This window comes from Ichthyophthirius multifiliis (genome assembly GCF_000220395.1).
Source record: "Ichthyophthirius multifiliis unplaced genomic scaffold scaff_1120509250275, whole genome shotgun sequence".
Lineage (NCBI taxonomy): Eukaryota > Ciliophora > Oligohymenophorea > Hymenostomatida > Ichthyophthirius > Ichthyophthirius multifiliis.
In genome coordinates, this window is record NW_004086918.1 from 11,257 (window position 1) to 33,174 (window position 21,918).

Consider the following 21,918-nt stretch of genomic DNA (forward strand, 5'->3'; position numbering starts at 1 on the left):
ATGGAAAAATATAAAATAGGTCCCACATTAGGTGACGGAACATTCGGCGTTGTCCTAAAAGCCACCTAAATTTAAACCGGTCAATAAATAGCTATAAAAAAGATGAAATAAAAATGTCCAAAATGGCAAGACTGTGTAAACCTTCCCGAAATATCATCTTTATAGAAATTCCATCATCCCAATATAGTAAATTTATACGAAATAATAAAGGAAAATAGCGAACTATATTTTATCTTAGAATATATGGACCGTAATTTATATTAATTAATGAAAGATCGTCAAAAGCCCTTTTAAGAAATTTAAATAAGAAACATCATATATTAAACTTTATAAGGTCTAAATTATATTCATAGGCACGGATATTTCCACAGAGATTTAAAACCGGAAAATCTTTTGGAGTCCTAAGGAACTATTAAAATTGCAGATTTTGGTTTAGCAAGAGAAATTAGGTCTAAACCACCTTTTACAGATTATGTCTCTACTAGATGGTATAGAGCACCTGAAATTATTTTAAGAGCCCCAAATTATAATTCCCCAATAGATATATTTGCAGTTGGGTGCATTATGGCTGAATTGTATAGATTATGGCCTCTTTTTGCCGGATAATGTGAAAGAGATCAAATTAATTAAATATGTAAAGTTTTAGGTACCCCATGTAAAGAAGACTGGCCAGAAGGTTATAAATTAGCTGCTAAAGTAGGATTTGTTTTCCCTTAATTTAAAGCTTAAAATTTCTAAGATCTTATTCCTAATGCATCTCCTGAAGCTATTGATTTAATTTAATAAATGTTGAGATATGCGCCTTAGAAAGTATTTTTTTTTAAATAAAAAATATATATATTTTTTATTCAAAAAAAATTAAAAAAAAAATTAAAAGAGACCTTCGGCTTAAAAAGCACTTTAACATAAATATTTTATGTGTAATTTACCAGTTTAAATTGATGATTTTAAAGTAAATATTATTGAAAATGAAGATGGGAGTATACTTATTGATAAACAGAATTTTATATAAAATAATAATTTTGAGAAAGATAAAGAAAACATAAGTCAATAAAATAAAAATATTCTCGGAAATAATAGTATTGACAATTTTATTAAAGATTTATTAGAAGAAAGTAAAATTGCTCCAAATGAATCGAAGATAGACCAAAATATGTATGAAAGACATAAATAATTAATGAAAAATACTAAATATAGGCCAGGTTATATTTTTTAATGTTAATGAAGAATTATAAATTTAATTAGTTATTTTTTTTAAAAAAAATTTGATATATAAAATTTATTTTATAATTTTTTACTATGTTTAAAAAAAAAAAAAAAAAATTTTCATTTTTTAAAATAATAATAATTATTTATAACTAATAGTATATATATATATATAATCATATACATATATTACCAATGTTTTTTATTTTGGTATCCCTAAAACACTCAATTATTTTAGATTTTTTTCATGGAATCTTATTTATATTTATTGAGTTATACTTTTAATTCTTATATTTGATTTTACATTTCAAAATATTATTTTTTCCAAATTTCTTCTTTTTTCAAACTCTTAGCCAGTATTTTATTATCTTATAAATATTCTTAATTTTTGTTTTCCAATATCTACACAATATTTTCCATTTTTTATTAAAAATTAAAAATTTCATTTATTTTTTCACTAATTTTCTTCTTATTTGAAAATCCGATATTAATATTATTATTTTCACATTTTATATAATTACTACATTTAAAATCTTCATTTTATTTTTAAAAAGACTTATTACTATTATTTGCACTACTATTACTTTTTTAAAAAGCATTTCTTTATGAATTTTATTATTTATATTTTTATTCATTTATTTAATTTTCGTCTTTAGCCATAAATGAATAAACCTTTTCTATTTATAAATTAATTTCTTCCATTTCTTTATTTAAAATGTTATATTTATTTACAATTTACTTTTATTTTTCTATATTCTCAGTATACATTTTGCTTAACTTTATATGGTTTTTTTCTATTTCTGAATATTCTTTTTCTTTTTCATTTATTATATCAATTAAATAAATATTTTATTGATTTAATAAATTAATATTTTATTCAACATTTCTATTTGATTATTTAAAAAACTCATCAAACTATTTTTCTAATATATCTATTTATAATATACAAGGTTATATATTGGATGCTTCATTATATTATTCTAGTGCATTTTTGCTTTTTATGCATATATATTTATTTTTCCAATTTATCAAATTTTAATGAATTTCTATAATTTTTTATTTTAATATTTTCAATTCGTTAAATAAAAAAAACATGAAATCTGTATTTTAAGAATTTTGACATTATTACGATTATTCATCTTATATACTTGGAGTTGTTGCTTAGTTTATTTTCGGTGAATAATAGACTATTTATTTGGTTTTTTATTGATTCCTAAATAAAATTATTGTTAAACATTTTTTTTTTTATTAATTTTTTTTTTTTTATTACAGTTAAAAATTATAAATTGATTTATTTTTATAAAAGTTGAAAACATCATTTAATTTTATATATAAATAATATTAAAGGACTATAACTAAATATTATTATTATATTAGTCTATATAATCCTCGAATTTAATTAAAAATAAATATATTTATTTATAATAAATAAAAAAATGTTTATAATGAATTTAAAAATTTATGAATGTCTTCAATATATATAGACGTTTTTGTTAATTTAATTAATTTTTTATCAAAAAGATAAACATGATAAATTTCATTCTTATTTTAATTAGTATTTCTTTACTTTAAATCTTAATAAAATAAAGTAAACTAAAATAATTTTAATAATAATTGGTAAATAATATATTTATAAATAAAATTCTTAAATTTTATCAAGGTATCTTAAATGTAAAACCATAGAAACATTACCGAATTCAAAATACAATATAATCCAACAAAAAAAATGTCCTAAAAAATTATCCAAAAACCAAAATTTAAATTTAATTTTTTAACACAATAAATCAACTATTAATAATTAAATAAAACCTAAACAATATCCAAAATTAATTTCATGCCAAAAAAAAATAATTAAAAGACATAATATATAAGCAATATTTTCATTAAAAATCAATTTTAAACTTTTTTATTTTATAAAAAAATAATTACTATTAACAAAAAAAAATACTTATTATAAAAGCATTATCTAAGCCATTTTTAAAACGAAATATTCCATTTTTCTTTTCTTTAAATAAAGCTCCATTCGAATTCGAAAAAAGTACTCACATTTCTTATTTAAGAAAATTTATTATTTTTATTTAGCCCAATCCCACTTGAAATAATTCCACTTTGACTCAAATTCCATAACCCTAAATATTTAAATCTTATAAGTAACCCTAAAATTCCTATATAAAAAATTTTTTTATATAAAAGCTCTTATTAATTCCAAAATTCATCAAAAAGTTAAGTAAAATAATAATGAAAAAAACCTATATAAAACAATCCAAGAACAAAGTATTTTAACACTTCAACTTTTCTGTCTGGAATAGTTTAATATTACTCCTTTCTTTCAATAAATTAAAGATAAGTTCCAAATTTAAAACATGGTCCTACAATACAAGAAGGATAAAAATACACATAACCGAGAAAATCAAGCAGGCTAGGAGTTTTCTTATTAAAATTTTTTTCAAATTCGAAAGAAAATTATATATTTTTACAAACCGAAAACATTAAAAAGTTAACCAATTCAAATTTTTATTCTTTAAATGTATGAAAAGCTATTAAAATGCTAAAATTTAGTACAAAAACTGGTATTTTATTATATTTTAGGAAAACATTTGTTAATATATATGTAAATAAAGAATTTATTAGGCATAAATACACTTTTTCTTTTATACATACATAAGTAATAAATAAACCCATTATTAACGAAAATTAATTCCTTAAAAAACTATCCTATAAAGTATTATGTATATATCCTAATGGCATACTTACTAATGTTGAAAAATACAGTTTTAAATAATCTTAAGGTATTTTTGTTGTTTCTTCTGTGTATTTAAAAAAATTATCAAAGTATATAAAAATACTCATTTTGTATATGTTTTTTATATTTATTTATTTTTAAAATAAATTTTAGTAAAAAATATTATTATCTTTATTGTTAGTTATTATATATTTTAAACATTATGTATTATTTACATATGAAATGAATTTTTTTTATAGATATTTTAGATTATTTTAATTTATACATTTAATAAGTTAAATACATAATATTATTAATAATTAATATCAAATAAATTAAAATGTTTTTGTTCTTTATATAAAAAAATTTTTTAATTTTTTTTTTTATTTTATTTTATTTCATTTTATTTTTTTTTGTTAAAAAAACTAAATAAATAATGTATATAAAAAAATTAATCTGACTTTATCAAAATTTTTAGAAAAGTAAATATTTTTCACTTTTGTTTAAATAATTATATATATTCCAAAAAATATAATTATTTTACATATCTTTATAATTAAATTAAAAATAAATTCAATAATTTTTAAAATGGGTGATTAATAAAACAATAATTAAGAAAACAGCAATTAGCAAAATACAAACAAATAAAAATTTACAAAGGAGTAGTTTTTCAAAGAAAGAGAAGTTGATATAAAAGTCCGTGAATAAATAAAAAAAAAGATCAAGTAAGTATAGAAAAAATAAAAAACGAATTAAATTAAGAAGAATAAGAATTAAAATCATTTTTTAATGGTATTTAATAATCTAAGGAAGATCCAACATTAATAAGTACAAAACAATGCATTTAAAAATAAAAAATTAATTAAATTAGGAAAAAAGAAATATGAGGAAAAAATGAATGCTTATAGATAAGTAATTGAAGATTTAAATTTAAAATAAATGGTCAAAAATTTTTGGAGTTTTTAGCCACCTACACCAGAAGAAATCGAAACTTTAAATGATTGCAGATAAGTAAATTATATATAATAACATTATATTATGAAATAGGAAAAAAAAATATTATTTTTTTTAATAAAACTAAATTAGTTTACAAAGTAAAATATTTTCAAATATAGTTGTGCAGGAGTTTTCATCACTTCGTGTGTTTCATGTATTTTTTAAAAAATATTAATTATTTATTAATCTTATTTTTTTTTAAAAAAAATTATATTTTCAAAAGTATATAATAAAAGATATTTAGGTTATGGAAGTAAATTATTTGGGTTATTTATAGGTATTTTAGGAGGAGGTATTTATGGCATTATATAATCAACTGAATTTACTTTAAAAAGGTTAATTTTCTTTTATTTATTTGATTTAAATCAATATTAAAAGGCTTGAAGCATTAGGCCCGGATTATTAACTAGGAAGAATGGCTATCAATGAAATAGAAGATTTTCGTTTAGATAAAAAAAATTTAATAAGGTTTGAATTGTTTATAAATATATATTATCATTTTGAGTATTTATTATAGATTATCTTTATGTTTTATATATGTAGAAATTTATAATAATTTTATATATTTTAATATTATTATAAATAAAAATAATTATTTAGCATATAATAATTATAAAAACTAAAAACATATGTATTGTTATTAATAAATAAAAATTTTAATTTTTAAATAATTCCATAAACTTTTAATAATACAAATTGTTTATTCATTTAAAAAAAAAAGGTTTGAATTATAAATGATATTATTATAATTTTGCATAAATGTATTTTATGATAACATACTCTATAGTAATATTATTGAAGATAAAGTATATATTTGTTTTATAAGAAATTAAAAATAATAATTTTTTGTAAATAATATTTATTTATGATTAACAAAATTATTATAAAAAATGTTTTTTAATAATATTTTTAAGTAAGTATTTTAATATAATTATTTCTTAAATTATTAATATTATTTTTACTTAAATTATGTTTCATTATACTAAAAAAATATAAGATAAAATTTAATATTTAATATTAAAAAACTAAAAAAATATAATGAAAATTAATAAATTAAAAGCAATAAATATATTATTACTAAATATCAAAAAAAAAAAAATATTTAATATTGAAAATAAAAATATGAATTGATTATAATCAATAATAATAGAAAATAATGAAAAAATGTATTTAATAAAAATATGTGTTTAATTTTAAACAAAAAATAATAATATAACAACATAATAAATATTTTTATTTTCTTAAAAATTCAATGTATAATTTGGTGTATATTAGTATTTATTTCATTACAATTTAGTTTAGTTTGATTATTATTTAAAAATTAATCACTAATTTAAAGCTTTATTTTTTATATAATTAGTTAATTATATATTCAAAATATTATATAATATTTATTATTTAAAACCAAAATTATTTAAACAATTAAAACAAATTATGTAATATAAATATAAATCTTCTTTTACTTTTTTAAATAATAATTTTATAAATTAGTAAAAATAATTTATCATATATAAACTAATAATTTTTTTTTTTTTTAAATAATATTTTTTATATAAAAAAGTATAAAATATATTAATTAAAAATAAATAAAAACAATTATATAAATACTTATCAATTTTAAATCCACTTTATCATTATAATATATATTAAAAAATAATAATTAAAATATTTTTAATTTTTAAAAAAATATATTCAAGTATTAAAAATTATATAAAAAAGATAAAAAAAAATATTTCAAAAAAAAAAAAAAACATATTATAATAATGAATATGTATAAAATATACAATTTTTTTTTTTTTTAATAATTAAAAATAAAAAATAACATATAAAAGATATATGATTATTTACTTATTCATAATAATATCGTTATAAATAATATAAATAAATACAGCATGCATTGCTACAAAATAAATAGAATGCAATAATTGCGGTGGTTTTTTTGATGTAATAAACAATATATGCATAGACTGTTAAGCAAATTAAACAATATGCTAAACTCCAACCACATGCAACGGATATTGGGGAGACTTTAATCTTGATGGAACAAGTGAATGTAAACTATGCAATAATAAAACTGATTGTTTAACATAAACATGTGGAGGTTAATGGGATATAGTTAATGATGAATGTAATAATTGTACCAAAGATTAAAGATAATGTACACTTTGGTAAAAATAATTTATTTTTTAATTTAATATATAATATATAAGTCAAAAAGATTGGATTTTAAATTAATGTGTGAAATGTGATTCTGGATACAATTAATGCACAAGTTATAGCAATTGCAATGGAGAATGGGATGGAATAAATTCTAAATGTACAATATGTAATAAAGACTAAGCTACTTGTCAAGGTACAATATGTAAAGGAACATGGATTTCTATAAAATCTCATTGTGATAGATGTAAATTAAATTATTTAGAGTGCGATAAATGGTATTTAAAAATAAATAATTAAAAAATAAAGAAATAAATAAATAAAATAATAAACAAATATATTTATATTTTAAGCAAAATAAAAAATAAATAGTTTATTAAATTGGATACCTAAGTATAATTAAACTTGTTTAGATTGTTAAGTTAGTTAAGCTGTATGTGAAGATACAGATAAATGCAATGGAATTTGGAATAATAATATATGTACCATTTGTAATTCTAATATTGATACATGTGAAAAAATATGTTAACCAATTAAAAAAATGCTCCTTAAATGGTATGTTAAAGTTTCTGATAATACTTAATGGTGTATTTATTGTTAAAGTAGTTAATCTAATTGTAATGATTGGTATATTTTTTATTTAAAAAAATAACTAAATAAAATTTTTATTTAAGTGGTTATTTTTGGGTTCCTGATAATATTAATTATGATAGTTCAGTAAAAACTTAAAAATGTATTAACTGTTCTTAAAATGAAGAAATTTGTACAAATAAAAAAAAATGCAATGGAATTTGGGATGCTGATTATATATCTTGTACTCCATGCAATGCTTCTTAAATTATTTGCTAGGGAAGTATATGTTAAGGTTAATGGAATACAGCAAACTTATTATGTAATGTATGTGGAAATACAAAATCAGAATGCTAACTTTGGTAATTAAATTCTTTTTTTATTACAAAAAAAAAAAAAAAAGTAATAAATAATGGGTTGTTGAATAATGTATTTATTGTCATGCTAATTAGACTGTTTGTCAAAATGCTAATACTTGTAATGGCTTTTGGAAAAATTCAGGAGGAATTTTATGTTTAGTATGCAATGAATCTGCTGATACATGCAAATAATGTGGTAGATAATGGCTTAATGAAAGATGTTATAAATGTGATACAAACTCTACTATTTGTGAAGTTTGGTAATTTTTTTACTTACTTACTTAAATATATATATATATATATATATATATATATATATATAATTTAAAAGCGGAGGTACATTTGTAGATAATTAATGTTTATTTCTTACAGATAAATACAGTTGTTTAAATAAATTGTAAAAATTATATATATTTATTTTCATTTTATGTTAATGATAGGAAACTTGTTTATTCAAGTCCTTTTTGGACAGGAATAAAATGTGTAAATTGTGATCATAGTGAATTTATTTGTAATAAAGACTGTTTTTATGTTTGGGAATATAATAAGTAATAAAAATAATAATTATTTATTAATTTTTTTAAAAAATAAGATGTAATACATCAAAATCATGTGATATTGATAAATATTCATGCGAAGTTTTATGTAATCATAGATGGAATTATTATTTAAATATATGTGATAGATCAATTGTAGAAAATTAAAATGTATGCTATTTTAGAGATGATGGCATCATAATAAATTCACAATGTATTTAATGTCACTAAAGTGAAGATTCATGCACAAAAATCTGTAACAAAGCTTATACTGATAATCCTTACAATGAAACTGCAGCAACAAGGGTTTGGTTAAACAACAAATGTACAAATTGTTAATAAGACCAAATTACATGTGAAACTATATGGTTTATTTTAAAAAATAATAATATATATATCCATAAAATAAAAAAATATGTATATATAAAAAGTAAATTAAATTGGATAACATATATAGATTAAAATAGCGCAACTAAAGGAAGTTGTATAAAATGTCGAGCAGACTCCTAAAGTTGTGCAATGTGTGGAGGTCAATTCGACTCATCAGATTCCACAAACTGGAAATGCACAAACACCTAATTCTATTGTAATTAAACATCGAGTATATGTTCTGAATGTGCTTTTATGCCTTAAAGACAATTTAGTTATAAAGCATCTAAATGTTATTATTGTTAATATAATAAAACTATATGTGAACTAAACTGTAAAAGTTAATGGCTAGATGCCTTTTAATAATGTGAACTTCTAACAACCGTAAATTGGTGTTTATAATCAGACCGAGGAACCTGGGACTACGTAAAAAACGAGTGTATATACTGCAACTTAAGTCAATCGAATTGCCTGTAATGCAATCCAAGCAATCTCTGGATAAACACTACTCCAACTCTCCCTAAATAAACAATGGAATGTGTCAATATAAATTTAAATGAATATTATTGTTCTTTAGCCGGCCCAAATTACGGTTGGGTTAATGATACAGTTTCTGGAGTAGATACAACCACAGGAAGATGCTAACTATGTTCCATAAATTAAATAATGTGCGAAAATGTATGCAAATACTCCTGGAATGGTAGTACATGTAAAAGTTGTAGCTTAGATGCTATTGCTTGTGCTGATTGTGGGCTTTCTTGGGTCTAATATGAAGGTGTTTATTAATGTATAGACTGCAAAGTTAGTTAGATTGTTTGTGAGGTTAAATGTTCTAGTTTATGGATTTCTAATAATTGCGTATTTTGCAGTCTTAATACCACTATTTGCCAAGATTAATGCTTCGGACGGCTTATTAATTCTGTTTGTAACTTATGTAATAAAAGTAAAACTATTTGCGAATAAAATTGCAAGTATTTATGGAATGAATCGCTTTAAAATTGTTATTAATGTAATTCTTCAAAAATTATTTGTGAAAATAACTGCAATTATAAATGGGATAGTACCAAACCTTCTTAAAATTGTATTATATGTAACGAAAGTAAAGCTATATGTGAAGATAGTAGCAAATGTAATGGTTTTTGGCTTTCTTCTAATATATGTACTTAAGAAAAATGCAACCAAGACTAAATAACATGTGAACTGAAGTGTAAAATGTTCTGGAATCCCTTTGAATCAACTATAAAGTGTTTAATATGTAGACCTTCTGAATATTTAGAAATCTCAAAATGCCTTAAATGTGATGAAATATAAAATGGAGCAGATTGTGCCTCTAAATGTTCCACTAAACAATATTTTTACGACTAATCGGACCCTTCTAAGAAAATATGTCGAACATGTAATACTAATGAATATTGGACAGGTAATTCTTGCATAAAATGCTCTACAATAAATTCAAATTGCATTAAATGTTCCTCACCTTTAATTTGTTTGGAATGTGTTTCAGCTTTTATAGTAGATTCTGTCGACTAAAAAAAATGTGTATGCGCAAATACTACTGATGTATATAGAATATAAGACTCTGATCAATGTTTGTTATGCTCCGAAATATTAGCTGGCTGTTTAGAATGCACAAGCAAAACTACATGCAAAAAATGCCAAATCGGCTAAAGTTTAGACGGAAAAATTTGCAAATAGAAATTTTTCTTTTAAGCAAATATTTAATATGGAACGGCTTTTGTAACTGATTTTTTAGTCAAAATAATCTATCCCAATTAAAATACAGAAGATGTAATTTATTCTATTTATTTCTATAATCAACTTGAAAATTTAACCTAAAATTAGCCTGGTTTTAATTTAGATAGATTTAATGCCCAAAATTTCGAAAATAGTATCCTTTTTAAGGAAAAGCTCTAAAAAGATAATGAATATTCCATAAAACTCCCTTCTGGAAAGCCTATTTTAGTCCCATAAGTATTTCTAAAAGGGATTTTTATTCCTATTTAAATTGACTAGATAATAATTTTCGATGTAAAAAAACAATATGATTAACTAGACTTATTTGCTAAATTTTCTACCTAACTAATAGACCTTTTAGACCCAAAAGATTTTTATTACAAAGCCTATTCTAATGAACTCTAAAACTACTATAATGCATATTGCTGTTCCATATGCCCTAAAGGAATTACTCCCTCAATTCCAAATTGTAAATGTTCTGAAAACGAAAAGCTTTTTGACTGTTCCGGTTTTTCTGAGGAAAACTTCAATTCTTTTGTGAATAAGCTTTTTGATTATTTCATAAATAATAAAATTCCAAACGAGTACTAATAAAAACTATTAAATCATATAAATACAGTATATAATTTAAATATGGATTTTTTGAAAATCAAAACTTTATCCGAATTAATCAAAAATTCAAGCCCCGATAAAAATACTGAACTATAATATGACGATTTAATTAAAAAAGTTATCAATTTTCAATAATAAATGCTGACATAGTAAAAAATACAAAAAGCTACTGAATTATATCAGCCTGTTGATAATATTTTAATTGCAGTACCTTTTGCTTTGCAAGGGAAAAATTTATATTCTTACACACAAAACGATGATATTAAATTAATAGCAGGTAAAGCTTTATAAGTTAATATTATTAATCAAATAAATGTTTAGAAAATTTTAAGAAATGAAGAAGATCCAGACGATTTTAAAAAAATTTTCAAAGAAAAATCCATTAATAATGATGTTTAAGTAATTCGAACTTTCTATAATTTAAATCCTTTTGCATTTGGTAATAATACAATAGTAAAATATAAAAGCTATTCATATGTAGAATTTAATATATAAAAAATCTCACCAGTTGGAACTATTTAGTAAGGAGACGTCTTAATGGACATCGAAGTTACTTTTCCAGTCGATATCATAAAATAAAGCATGAAATGTGTCCAAAGAGAAGGAAATGTACTTTAATTATGTTCATAAACTACTTATGATAAAGCTAATATCGCAGTTGTTTGTACATGCAAAAATTCAGCGACTTTAATTGAAAAACTAGTACTTTATGAAAAAGAAGTAAAAACAGTAGAAGAGAATAATAATTTATTTATTATTATTATTGCGGCTAGTGTAGGAGGATTTGTGGTTTGTGTTTTTATTATGGCTTTTATATATTTGAGAAAAAGAATAGGAAAGGATAAATTTAAAATTCTTAAAAAACAAAGCGATGGAACAAGAGCTATAGACCCTAATATTTCTTTAAGCAAATATTCTTTTAGTGAAATCAGAGATATTGAAAAAGATTATAGAAAAAAATAAAAATGAAAATAAAAATAATCATTATTAAAAAAAAATATGTATATATTTATAAATTATACATATTATATTAATTAATTAAATATTTTTTATATAATCTATTTTCATAAATGTTAAAAAAAAAATATTATAATATTTTATTTATTTAATATTATATATAAAAAGAAAATGATAAATTTTTTAATCCTTAGAACATCCAAAAAAGCCATAAAATAAATAAGAAAAAAGCCTGACATAAAATACTTAATAATGTTTTATACAATATGTCAAATAACAAATCTTATTTCAATTGTACATAAACAACAATCATAAAAAGAAGATTAATATTTCGAATATGATGAAGAAGAAAATTGGATGAATAAAATATTTGAGAAACTTTAAAAACTATGTGTAAATATAATATGTATATGTCTATAAGATATATTAAACTGGTATGCAATAAGATATCATTTTTATAATACATTCGGTAAAGAATTAACATAACAGAATATTTTAAATAAATTTATTCAATTATATATACTAACCTTTATATTTTTGCAAATAATATTCAACTAAAATTAATTCATTTAAATGTTAATATACACATTAGTTAATTTTTTTTACTTTATGAAATATTTCTAAAAGAAATAAAATTTTAATTCCTAAATCTAAAATAACATAAATTTAATCGAAAATGTGATCCGAAACACTCAAAATAACAACAATGGTGAAAATTTAAACAATAATGAAAACATAAACGAAATAATCCAAAACATAATAAATAATCCTTCTGAAAAAAGCCAAGTATACCAATTAGTATAAATCCAAGAAAAAAAATGGCTTGTTTTATTTAAGAAAAATCACATCAAATACATCTCTGTATATTTATAACCTAAAAAAAATTCCCTAAACTTCACTCTTCTTAACAAAACTCAAATCGACTCGAACTTTTTTATCCTCAAATATTTCTCAAATAAAAACTATGGTATCTTATATAATTAATTTGTTGGCAAAATACTCCTATTTACAGCCCTACCCTCTTTCAGGATCCTCAAAGTACTTTCAGTAGGTATTATAAATAAAAACCATATAGTAATCCATGAGCAAAAGCCCAAATTTATTGCTCAAAGGCTTAAATAGATATTATTTTATCATTTTTTAGAAGGCGAATAATCATCATAAACACCCGTCAACTACTGCGATAGAGAATTAAAATTATACTTTAATATTGAGAATGATGATTATATAATATCAACTGAAGAAAATGTACTTATAATAAGTTAAATATTATCAAATATTATCTGGAATCCTCTCGTTAATGGCTGGGAAAAAGAATTTTATTAATAAAATACAAATAAAAATATAGGTTCGAGTACAAAACAATATTTTATTTAAGAAAAAACTAAAACTGTTACTTTCGAATCAAATATAAAATGTATTGTTTTGCTTAATAAAAGGTATATAGTAGTTTAAGATGATAATAATTTCTATATATATAGTGTTCCTGTCTATTAGATTTTGTAAACTGTAAAAAACTATTTTGTTTAGGATTTCATTTTATTAAAAATCGATAAATGTGTGGAAATTCAAGGACTTAAAATCGATTCGTTTTTGTAATTGTAATAGTTTGTTTAAAAAGATATTCATTAATCTATTTTTAATAATAATAATATTGCTTAAGGAAATTAAGAATTTTTTAATAATGAAGAAGTTGGGGAAGATGAAGATAGCAGCAATATTATATAAAATACATTTTTTAAATAATTTAAAAATATTAATTATGTTTATTCTGATAATAAAGTTTATTACTTAAAACCTAAATATGATAATAAAGATATTTTTTAACTTACTTTTGTTAGTTTAGATAAATTCATGTCTTGACTATTATTATTAATTTTTTTTTTGTTTTAATATAGTTTATTTATGTTAAAAAAAAAAAATATTAATATTTTATAATTAAGTTTGTAAATTATATTTACATTTTTATTTTAATTTAAAATTGATATATTTATAATTATAAGTAATAAAAATATATTTATAAAATATATATAATAATATAATAATATTTTTAAAATATATATAATATTATCCTTTTTTAAAAATTATATATAAACTTTTATTTTCATTATTTTTTAATTTTTTAAATAAAATTTTATAAAAACTCCTTTTTCTTTTTCAAAAAAAATTATTTTAAAACCAAACTAGAAGTTTTTTAAATAAAAAATTTATATTGCTTAATTTTTTTTCTTTGCATTTATATTTTAGACTATTAATTATTTAACTAATCAACAAAAATTCTAATTTATTTAATAAAATCATCATATTAGTTTTCTCCAAACCCTTATTTAATTCCAATATTATATTATTAATATTATTAAATAATTTACTATAAGGCATCAATTTAAGTTTGATAGCAAATATTATTATTAGGCGAATAATTATTTTCTAACTTTAATTCAAATTATAATTAATTATGTAGAAGTTACTTCTCTAGTCTAATATTATCGTCAAGAATATACTTAATTTATTCTTATTTTTACAAATTAAGCTTTTCTAAATTTTTGCATTACACTTAAAAATTATTTACCTAATCACTAAGTGAAGTCTTTTATTTAATAAGCTAAATTATTTCATCTTTCGCAAAATTTAATTCCTTCATGACTTTTTCAACCAAATTTTTTATTTGATTATTTAATTTTTATTATTAATTTAGTCCTGTTTTTAACTATTCGATATTTTCCTTTAAACAATAAATCTCTAAATCTTTTTCTTAAATTTATTATTATAAAAACTCATTTTTTTTTTCAAGGTTATTGTCTATATTTTTAACTTATTAATTATTTAATTCTTCTTCCTTTGGATTTTAATTTGTATTATAATTAAAATAATTTAAATTACCACTTGCTATATTATTAAAAGTTGGAAATTAAAAATTCTACATATTATTTTATTAACTACTATTAGAGTTATTATTTAATGTATTTTGTTCACTTATTGATTATTATATTATGTTTGAATTGTAATTAATTAACTTTAAGTCATTTTCTTCAAAATTATAACTATATGAAGATTAATATTAATTATTGTCAATAGGGTAAAAAGAATTAGGTATTATAAGATTTTTTTCAGAAAAACTTTACTTTTTTAATATTTTTATTTATTAATGAATTTGTTATGAAAAAAAATTATTTTTAATATCTTCTAAAATTGGACTTGACGTAGACTATTATAGAAAAAGTAAACATTAATAGATTTTTTTTTTTTTTTTTTACACCGTCAAATATTTTTAAACTATTTTCATCATCGTTTTCTTTTATTTTTAAATCAAAGCTTATTTAATTCATTATTATTTTATTTATTAGAAATATTTTTTATAAAATAATATTAAATTTTATTATAATTTTTGTTTTGTTTTTGTTTTTGTTTTTGTTTTTTTATTTAAAATGAACTATATTTTTATTATTTTAATAAAGTTATTTTTATTTAATTTATTTATATATTAAAAGAAATTAAACATTTTAAAAATTATTTTGTTAAAATATATATAATTTATTAAAATTTAATTAGAAACTAATAAAATTATATTTATTTTTCAAAATATATATAAATCTATATTAATAAATAAATTTTAATTCATTTGGTTATGATTTTAATAATTCTGATTTTATAATAATTATATTTACATAATAATTAATCAAATATGAGATGTTTAATTATGAATTTAATCTATTAAATGAATTATAAAAATAAAATTATTTATTTTCTTAAAATAAAATTTAATTTTATTTTATTTAAACTTATTAAAGATTAGATTTTTTTAAATATTGAAAAGATAATCAATAAATAATCTATATTTTCAAAATCTTACATTATTAATTTTAATATTTGTGTTGATATCCTTTAATATAAATATTATAATTATAAATGTAACTATAAAAATATAAAATAATGGTTGGTACTAGTTTAAAAAATAATATTAAAAATAACATATAAATATTATAATTATCATTATAATATAAAAACCCTTTACTAAATAAAAATAATTAAAAAATAATTCATTCACAAATAAATAAAAAATTAATAAATAAAATTAAAATTAAAAATAAAAATATAAAATATAAAAAAAAGATGAAATACATATTTAGTTAAACCTTACAATATATACTAATAATTTTAATACTCAACTAAGTCTACCCCAGCAACCAGCAAGAATAAATTGAAACAATAAAGTAAATCATAAATGCTTAATGCAATAACGTGGACTATGCCCGTACCCTAAATTCTCAAATTCTCAAAGTAGCCTAATAACTAAGCCCTTGTGATTTAATAAATTCAAAAAGTTTTGTATAAATAGATTATAGTAATTAAATAGGTCCTAAATTATATTTAACAAATTTCTTAGAAAGAACTACAAATACAGAAATCTAAAAAGTTTTTTAAGTCCATACTCAAAAGCTAAAAATAAATTATGGATTTGTTGGACTTCCTTAATATTACATATACACTTCTTAATACAAACGAGACCCAAAATGCGGTTCATAATAAATATTTTAAACCTTAGGTGATACATATGATACGTGTAAATTATGCCAAGGAACTTATTTTTCCACTATAGATAATGCCTAAATAAAGATCCTATAATAAAACGAAAGAATAATTTACAATAGTGAAATCTCTCTCTACACAATCAAAAACGCAAACATTTAAATCCCCAAAATAATCGTAAAAGCCTTCCAAACACTCTGGAATTGTAACAATCCAGATAACAATATTCCATTAACCGGTAGTTTTGATTTTATTACAGAAGAAAAACTACTTGAAACTAGCATTTATGGTTTTAAAAAATTGTGCGAAGGTTGTTAACAAGAAGGATGTCTTTAATGTTCTGCTGAAGACTAAAATATATGCTATCAATGCCAATAAGGATTTTACAAATAAGGAGATAATTGCATTAAATGTAAATCTGATAATTGCTCTTAATGTGAAATAGATACAACAAGCGGTGAAGAAATATGTAATGTATGCGAACCAAATTTCGTATTTTTGGAAAATAAATGTGTAGATGATTGTCCTCCAAATTACAAGAAAACATCTAAGGCATGCCTAATTTGTGCTGAAGGACAATACTTAAGTGAAACTGAATGTCTTCCATGTCTTTAATATTGTAAAGTTTGTAATTAAAAAAATGTATGTTCTGAATGCTATCCAGGATTCAAAATAGAGTAATATATAAAAATATATATATAACATATAAATAATAATAATATATATATATATATATATATATATATTTATTTATTTATATATATATATATTATTTAATATTTATAACCTTTATATATAATATAAATAGTAATGGTTTATGCAAAAAAGTACCACCAGGACCGTCTTGTGACACTGAAAAATGTCCCGACGGCTTTTACAGAATTTATGAATATCCATTTGAATGTCTTCCCTGTCATGTTTCATGCTCTAAATGTTTAGCTGGTTCAAATAATGATTGTACAGAATGCAAAGATCCCTAAATCTATGAACTCCAAAACGGTTTTTGTCTTCAAAAAATAACTGAAGAACCTCCAATGTTTTTAGATTAAGAAGGTTCCGAAATATCCTGTTTTTTTACCTGTTCTAAATGTTCTGACAATTCTGAAAACTGCGACGAATGTAAACCTGATATGAATTATTATATTAAAAATGGCCTTAAATTCAACTGTTATTCAGAATGTCCTAATGGTTATATACCAGAATCAGATTCTTCCTCAAGTAAATAAATCTAATGTATATTAGACTTAAATGCATAAAGTGAATAAAAATAATGCCCTTATTCTTAGTATTTAGACCCTTCAACTTAATCATGTGCTTCTTGTAAAGACAATTGTTTAAATTGTAATGTTTTGAATTAATGTGATGAATGTTCTTTGGGCTATTTTTGGAACATTGAAGCCGAAGAATGTGAGGCTTGTCATTTTTCTTGTAAAAAATGTAATGGAAATTTATTTTCGGACTGTCTTCTATGCTCGAACCCAAACCAATTATACCCAAATGAAAATGGAGTCTGTGAAAATTCATCTAGTTCAACACAAGTTTTCGAAGGCGAATAAATAAAGGCAGAACAAGACGAAATTTTCGCAAAATTAGCTACTTGTGAATATTAAAAAGTCGAAGGATTTAAATATAGTGTAGACTTTGAACAAATATTTACTTAACAAAACCCTTAATGGTCCTAAGTAAGTCTTGTAAAAGAATCATAATGCAAAACAGAATTTTTCAAGCAAAAATTTCCTGCTTTAACCATTTTTTTATCTACTTGTAAAGACCAAGATTTACAAAGATCCTTTTTAATTGGATAATAAGGCCAAATAAGTACTATTGTAAGCATAATTTTGAACTATTATGATGTTCTTATAGATGGAAAAAAGGTGAATCCAGGAAATTTTGTAAGTTTTGCAAAAATAAAAGATTACTTTAGAATTTATTACATAAAATAAGTATCTATTGATTCAGATAATGAGAACAAATGTAATTAGTTTGTATGTGAAGGTATAATTGATTTAAATTAGGAAGAATTCTAAACTTCTAAAGGCACGAAAATTTTGATTAAAGAAAAGTTGAATTTAGACTTAGAAGTTAGTTGTTATGATGAAGAGTAGAAAATTACTGAATTTAAGCTAAAAGAAGTTGAGAAAGCTGTTTTTGGAGCAAATTAATCTATAAAAACAAATACTTAATAATTCTTAATCTTTTAAATTTGCGCTAAGGATATTACTACAGGAAAATAAATCCTTTTAGAAGCACTTGTTTAAAAATACATAGGAAGTGGATTCTATGAAGTAAAATAAAAAAAAAAAAAAAAAAAAAAAAAAATTATTAAAGGTAATATTACCTTTTTATGAAGAAAACCATTAAATTTAAATAATACATATACAAGGTGCAAATATAGAATAAAATACTTAATTAAAATAATGTGATGAAAATTACAAAAATAATTTTGAGAATTATAAAGTACTAAAAGTGAAGATTCTTGAATTTTAAGAAGTCTAAAAGAATTTCGATGAAAATGATAATTTGAGCTTATAATATTAAAAAAAAGTAAAGGAAGAAAACGAAAAATAATAAAATGAAAGGAACTTTTCAAAATGTTCATGTATAGATGTAAAAGATTATATTTTATAATAAGAAAATTTGAAAAATCTTTTAACCGAAATATCAGAAGGTAATACTATTTTGACATAAAAGTTATAAATTTATGATGTAAAACATATATTGGATAATTTAAAAATTGATATTGAAGAAATGAAAAATAATAATATTCATTTAACTTCTAATTAAGCTAAAAGTATATTCGATATATACATTGAAGAAAAAAAAAAATAAACAGAAGAATTCTATGATTATGATAGTAGTATTATACCTTAATGTATTTAAAATATTCTAGTAGATGCTACTTTTAGTAATAGAGGTAATTGCTTAAATAATAAAGATTAAAATTTAAGCGAAATTATTAAAAATAATAATTTTAATTAACTTTTAGAGGATATAAAAGAAAGTATTTGGTGTTAAATTAATGAAGACAGATGCCAAAAAGCTTATTAAATTATTTAAGGTTGTATTTGAGAATTATATTTTATTATAATATTATTAAAAATTTATGCATTATTTATATTGTTTAAGAATTTTTATTTTTATATTAAATTTAAAATATAAATATAAATATAAATATAAATATAAATATAAATATATATATATATATATATATAAAAATTCTTTATTAAAATTAAAAAAGTAAATAAAAATATAGATTTTCATTTCTTATTAATATACTAACAATTACAAACTTATTATATATCCCATCGAAAATTTTAATCATAAGTCAAGCAATTTTTTATAAATTATTTACATTCATTACTTACATTTGGTTTTGTAGGAAATTATACTTATGTTGATTTCAAAATAATATTTTCCTAGTTTTAGAAAATTATACATTAAAAAAAAATATTTAATACCTTTAAGATTTTATCTTAACTCATATTATTTCCAAAAGGTCTTTAGCCGAAAACCATTTCATAAAAAATAACGCCAATACTCCAAATATCTACTTTATGTGAAATTTAAGGATTATTATCAAATTCGAAAGTTTCTGGAGGTAAATACCAATAAGTGCCTACACCCTAACTAGTTAATTCCATTTTCGTTTATTCATCTTCAAATATTTTACATAAACCGAAATCAGTAATTTTTAATTCTCCCTTTTAAAATATAATATTTTAAGGTTTTAAATCATAATGGATGATTCTATTCCTTTAACCATTCATATATTTTAATGCGTTTAGAATCTATTTTATTAATAATTTAGCCTCTTTTTCTGGAATAACCTTTAAATAATTTTTTTATTATTTATTGTATATTTTTATTAAAAGTACTTTATTTTTTTTCAAAAAAAAATATAAATCAGGTCCTTCGCAATATTCGAGAACTGTCGCAAATGAATTTTCATCAATTTCTACGGTATCATATAATTAAACAATATTAGGATGTTTTAATTCCGAATGTATTTTACTTTCCCTTATTGCATGTTTTATATAATTTGCTTTTGATCTTTCTGACCAATTTAAATTTAATTAATGAATTTTGCATGCTACTTCACGAAACTCAACTAAATCATATGCTTTAAAAACTTCAGAAAATCCTCCTTTTCCTAAAAGAGATAATAATTAATATCTTTCTCCTAAACAAGGCCATGTCTTAGTATATCTTGAACTAATGTTTATTTAATTAATTTATATTTTTTTACTAAAAATAATTTTTAATACTTTTATTCTTCAAAAAACCTTTTATGTTATTAAATAAATAATAATTTTTAATGTTCTAAATGCATTAAATTTTCATGCATCTCTTATTCTTCCTTTAAAAAAAATGATAAATTATTTAATTGTTATTTAAAAAATAGTTACTTTTTATAAGCATTATAGTTAAATATTAATTCTTTATTTAGCTTCTTAAATTTCTTAATCTTTAATTTCTTATTCGCCTTTTTTATTTATCTTTAAAGCCCTTTTTTTCTTTTCTAATTCTTCTTTTTATTATTCAATTATATTTAATCTTTCATTTATTTTTTAAAAGTCAGTTCCATCATGCCAAGTATCATCAAATTTTGTACAATCTCTAGTTTATACATATTCGCCTAACCTTAATTTTTCTGCAGATATATAATTTTTTAATTCTTCTCTCTTTAATTTTTCTATAGTTAAAATTTATTATCCAATTAATTTTTAAACTTTTTATTTATAAACCTTTAATTTTTTTATTGTTTTTTAAGCAAATATTTAAAATCTTACATTAATATTATTTGATGAAGCATTTATTTATTTTTCAATTTCTATCTTTTTATTGAAAATAAATAATAAAATAAACTTTTTTTAAGAATAAAACAAAACAAAAAATACTTTTTCTTATTCATAATATTTGATTAAATTATTCTTTTCAACAATAGCCTTATCTTTTTTTTTAACTCTTCTACTAAAACATCATATTTAGTCTAAAGTTATATTTAATCTTTCAATTAATTTTAGCTTTAAAAAAATAATTAAGACTAACTTTCAATTTTATTAGTTTTAAAATTATCATCTGTATTTTTTCTTCTAGCCATTTCGTTTGTATATTTAATTGTATTATTTTAATCTGTATTTTAACTATTATTATTATTATTTATTTTTTTTGG

General features: G+C 20.1%; 4 protein-coding genes across 4 annotated transcripts, besides 18 other annotated features; 3 read left to right on the forward strand and 1 right to left on the reverse strand. All coding sequences in view use genetic code 6, as the record gives it.

The window, feature by feature from the left end:
- On the forward strand, nt 1-1,287 carry IMG5_060720 (intestinal cell mak-like kinase, putative; the record flags this gene model as incomplete). Its single annotated transcript, XM_004037090.1, has 2 exons — nt 1-810; nt 878-1,287. 2 exons carry the CDS (start codon nt 1-3, stop codon nt 1,223-1,225), a joined length of 1,158 nt encoding a protein of 385 aa, XP_004037138.1. The 3' UTR covers nt 1,226-1,287.
- Nucleotides 851-876: a microsatellite.
- A 3,006-nt stretch (nt 1,288-4,293) lies between the features above and the next one.
- Nucleotides 4,294-4,340: a microsatellite.
- Nucleotides 4,297-4,342: a microsatellite.
- Nucleotides 4,305-4,343: a microsatellite.
- Nucleotides 4,344-4,579: 236 nt separating this feature from the next.
- On the forward strand, nt 4,580-12,230 carry IMG5_060730 (protein serine threonine kinase, putative; the record flags this gene model as incomplete). Its single annotated transcript, XM_004037091.1, has 14 exons — nt 4,580-4,939; nt 5,015-5,078; nt 5,148-5,216; nt 6,816-7,052; nt 7,143-7,359; nt 7,454-7,708; nt 7,756-8,013; nt 8,055-8,270; nt 8,451-8,558; nt 8,603-8,914; nt 8,978-10,703; nt 10,758-10,886; nt 10,929-11,186; nt 11,583-12,230. The coding sequence occupies exons 1-14, from the start codon at nt 4,718-4,720 to the stop codon at nt 12,228-12,230; spliced, it is 4,719 nt and encodes a 1,572-aa protein (XP_004037139.1). The 5' UTR covers nt 4,580-4,717.
- Nucleotides 5,847-5,895: a microsatellite.
- Nucleotides 7,368-7,419: a microsatellite.
- Nucleotides 8,296-8,332: a microsatellite.
- Nucleotides 8,923-8,976: a microsatellite.
- A 1,985-nt stretch (nt 12,231-14,215) lies between the features above and the next one.
- Nucleotides 14,216-14,283: a microsatellite.
- A 1,317-nt stretch (nt 14,284-15,600) lies between these two features.
- Nucleotides 15,601-15,634: a microsatellite.
- Nucleotides 15,635-16,148: 514 nt separating this feature from the next.
- IMG5_060740 (hypothetical protein) lies at nt 16,149-19,814 on the forward strand (the record flags this gene model as incomplete). The annotated part of the gene is made up of 4 exons (XM_004037092.1): nt 16,149-16,161; nt 16,573-17,422; nt 17,554-19,030; nt 19,734-19,814. The coding sequence occupies 4 exons, from the start codon at nt 16,149-16,151 to the stop codon at nt 19,812-19,814; spliced, it is 2,421 nt and encodes an 806-aa protein (XP_004037140.1).
- Nucleotides 16,171-16,222: a microsatellite.
- Nucleotides 16,264-16,324: a microsatellite.
- Nucleotides 17,142-17,188: a microsatellite.
- Nucleotides 17,426-17,515: a microsatellite.
- Nucleotides 17,468-17,530: a microsatellite.
- Nucleotides 19,033-19,064: a microsatellite.
- A 70-nt stretch (nt 19,815-19,884) lies between the features above and the next one.
- Nucleotides 19,885-19,960: a microsatellite.
- Nucleotides 19,897-19,959: a microsatellite.
- A 42-nt stretch (nt 19,961-20,002) lies between the features above and the next one.
- On the reverse strand, nt 20,003-21,306 carry IMG5_060750 (protein kinase domain protein; the record flags this gene model as incomplete). The annotated part of the gene is made up of 2 exons (XM_004037093.1): nt 20,003-20,951; nt 21,011-21,306. 2 exons carry the CDS (start codon nt 21,304-21,306, stop codon nt 20,003-20,005), a joined length of 1,245 nt encoding a protein of 414 aa, XP_004037141.1.
- Between the last annotated feature and the right edge of the window lie 612 nt (nt 21,307-21,918).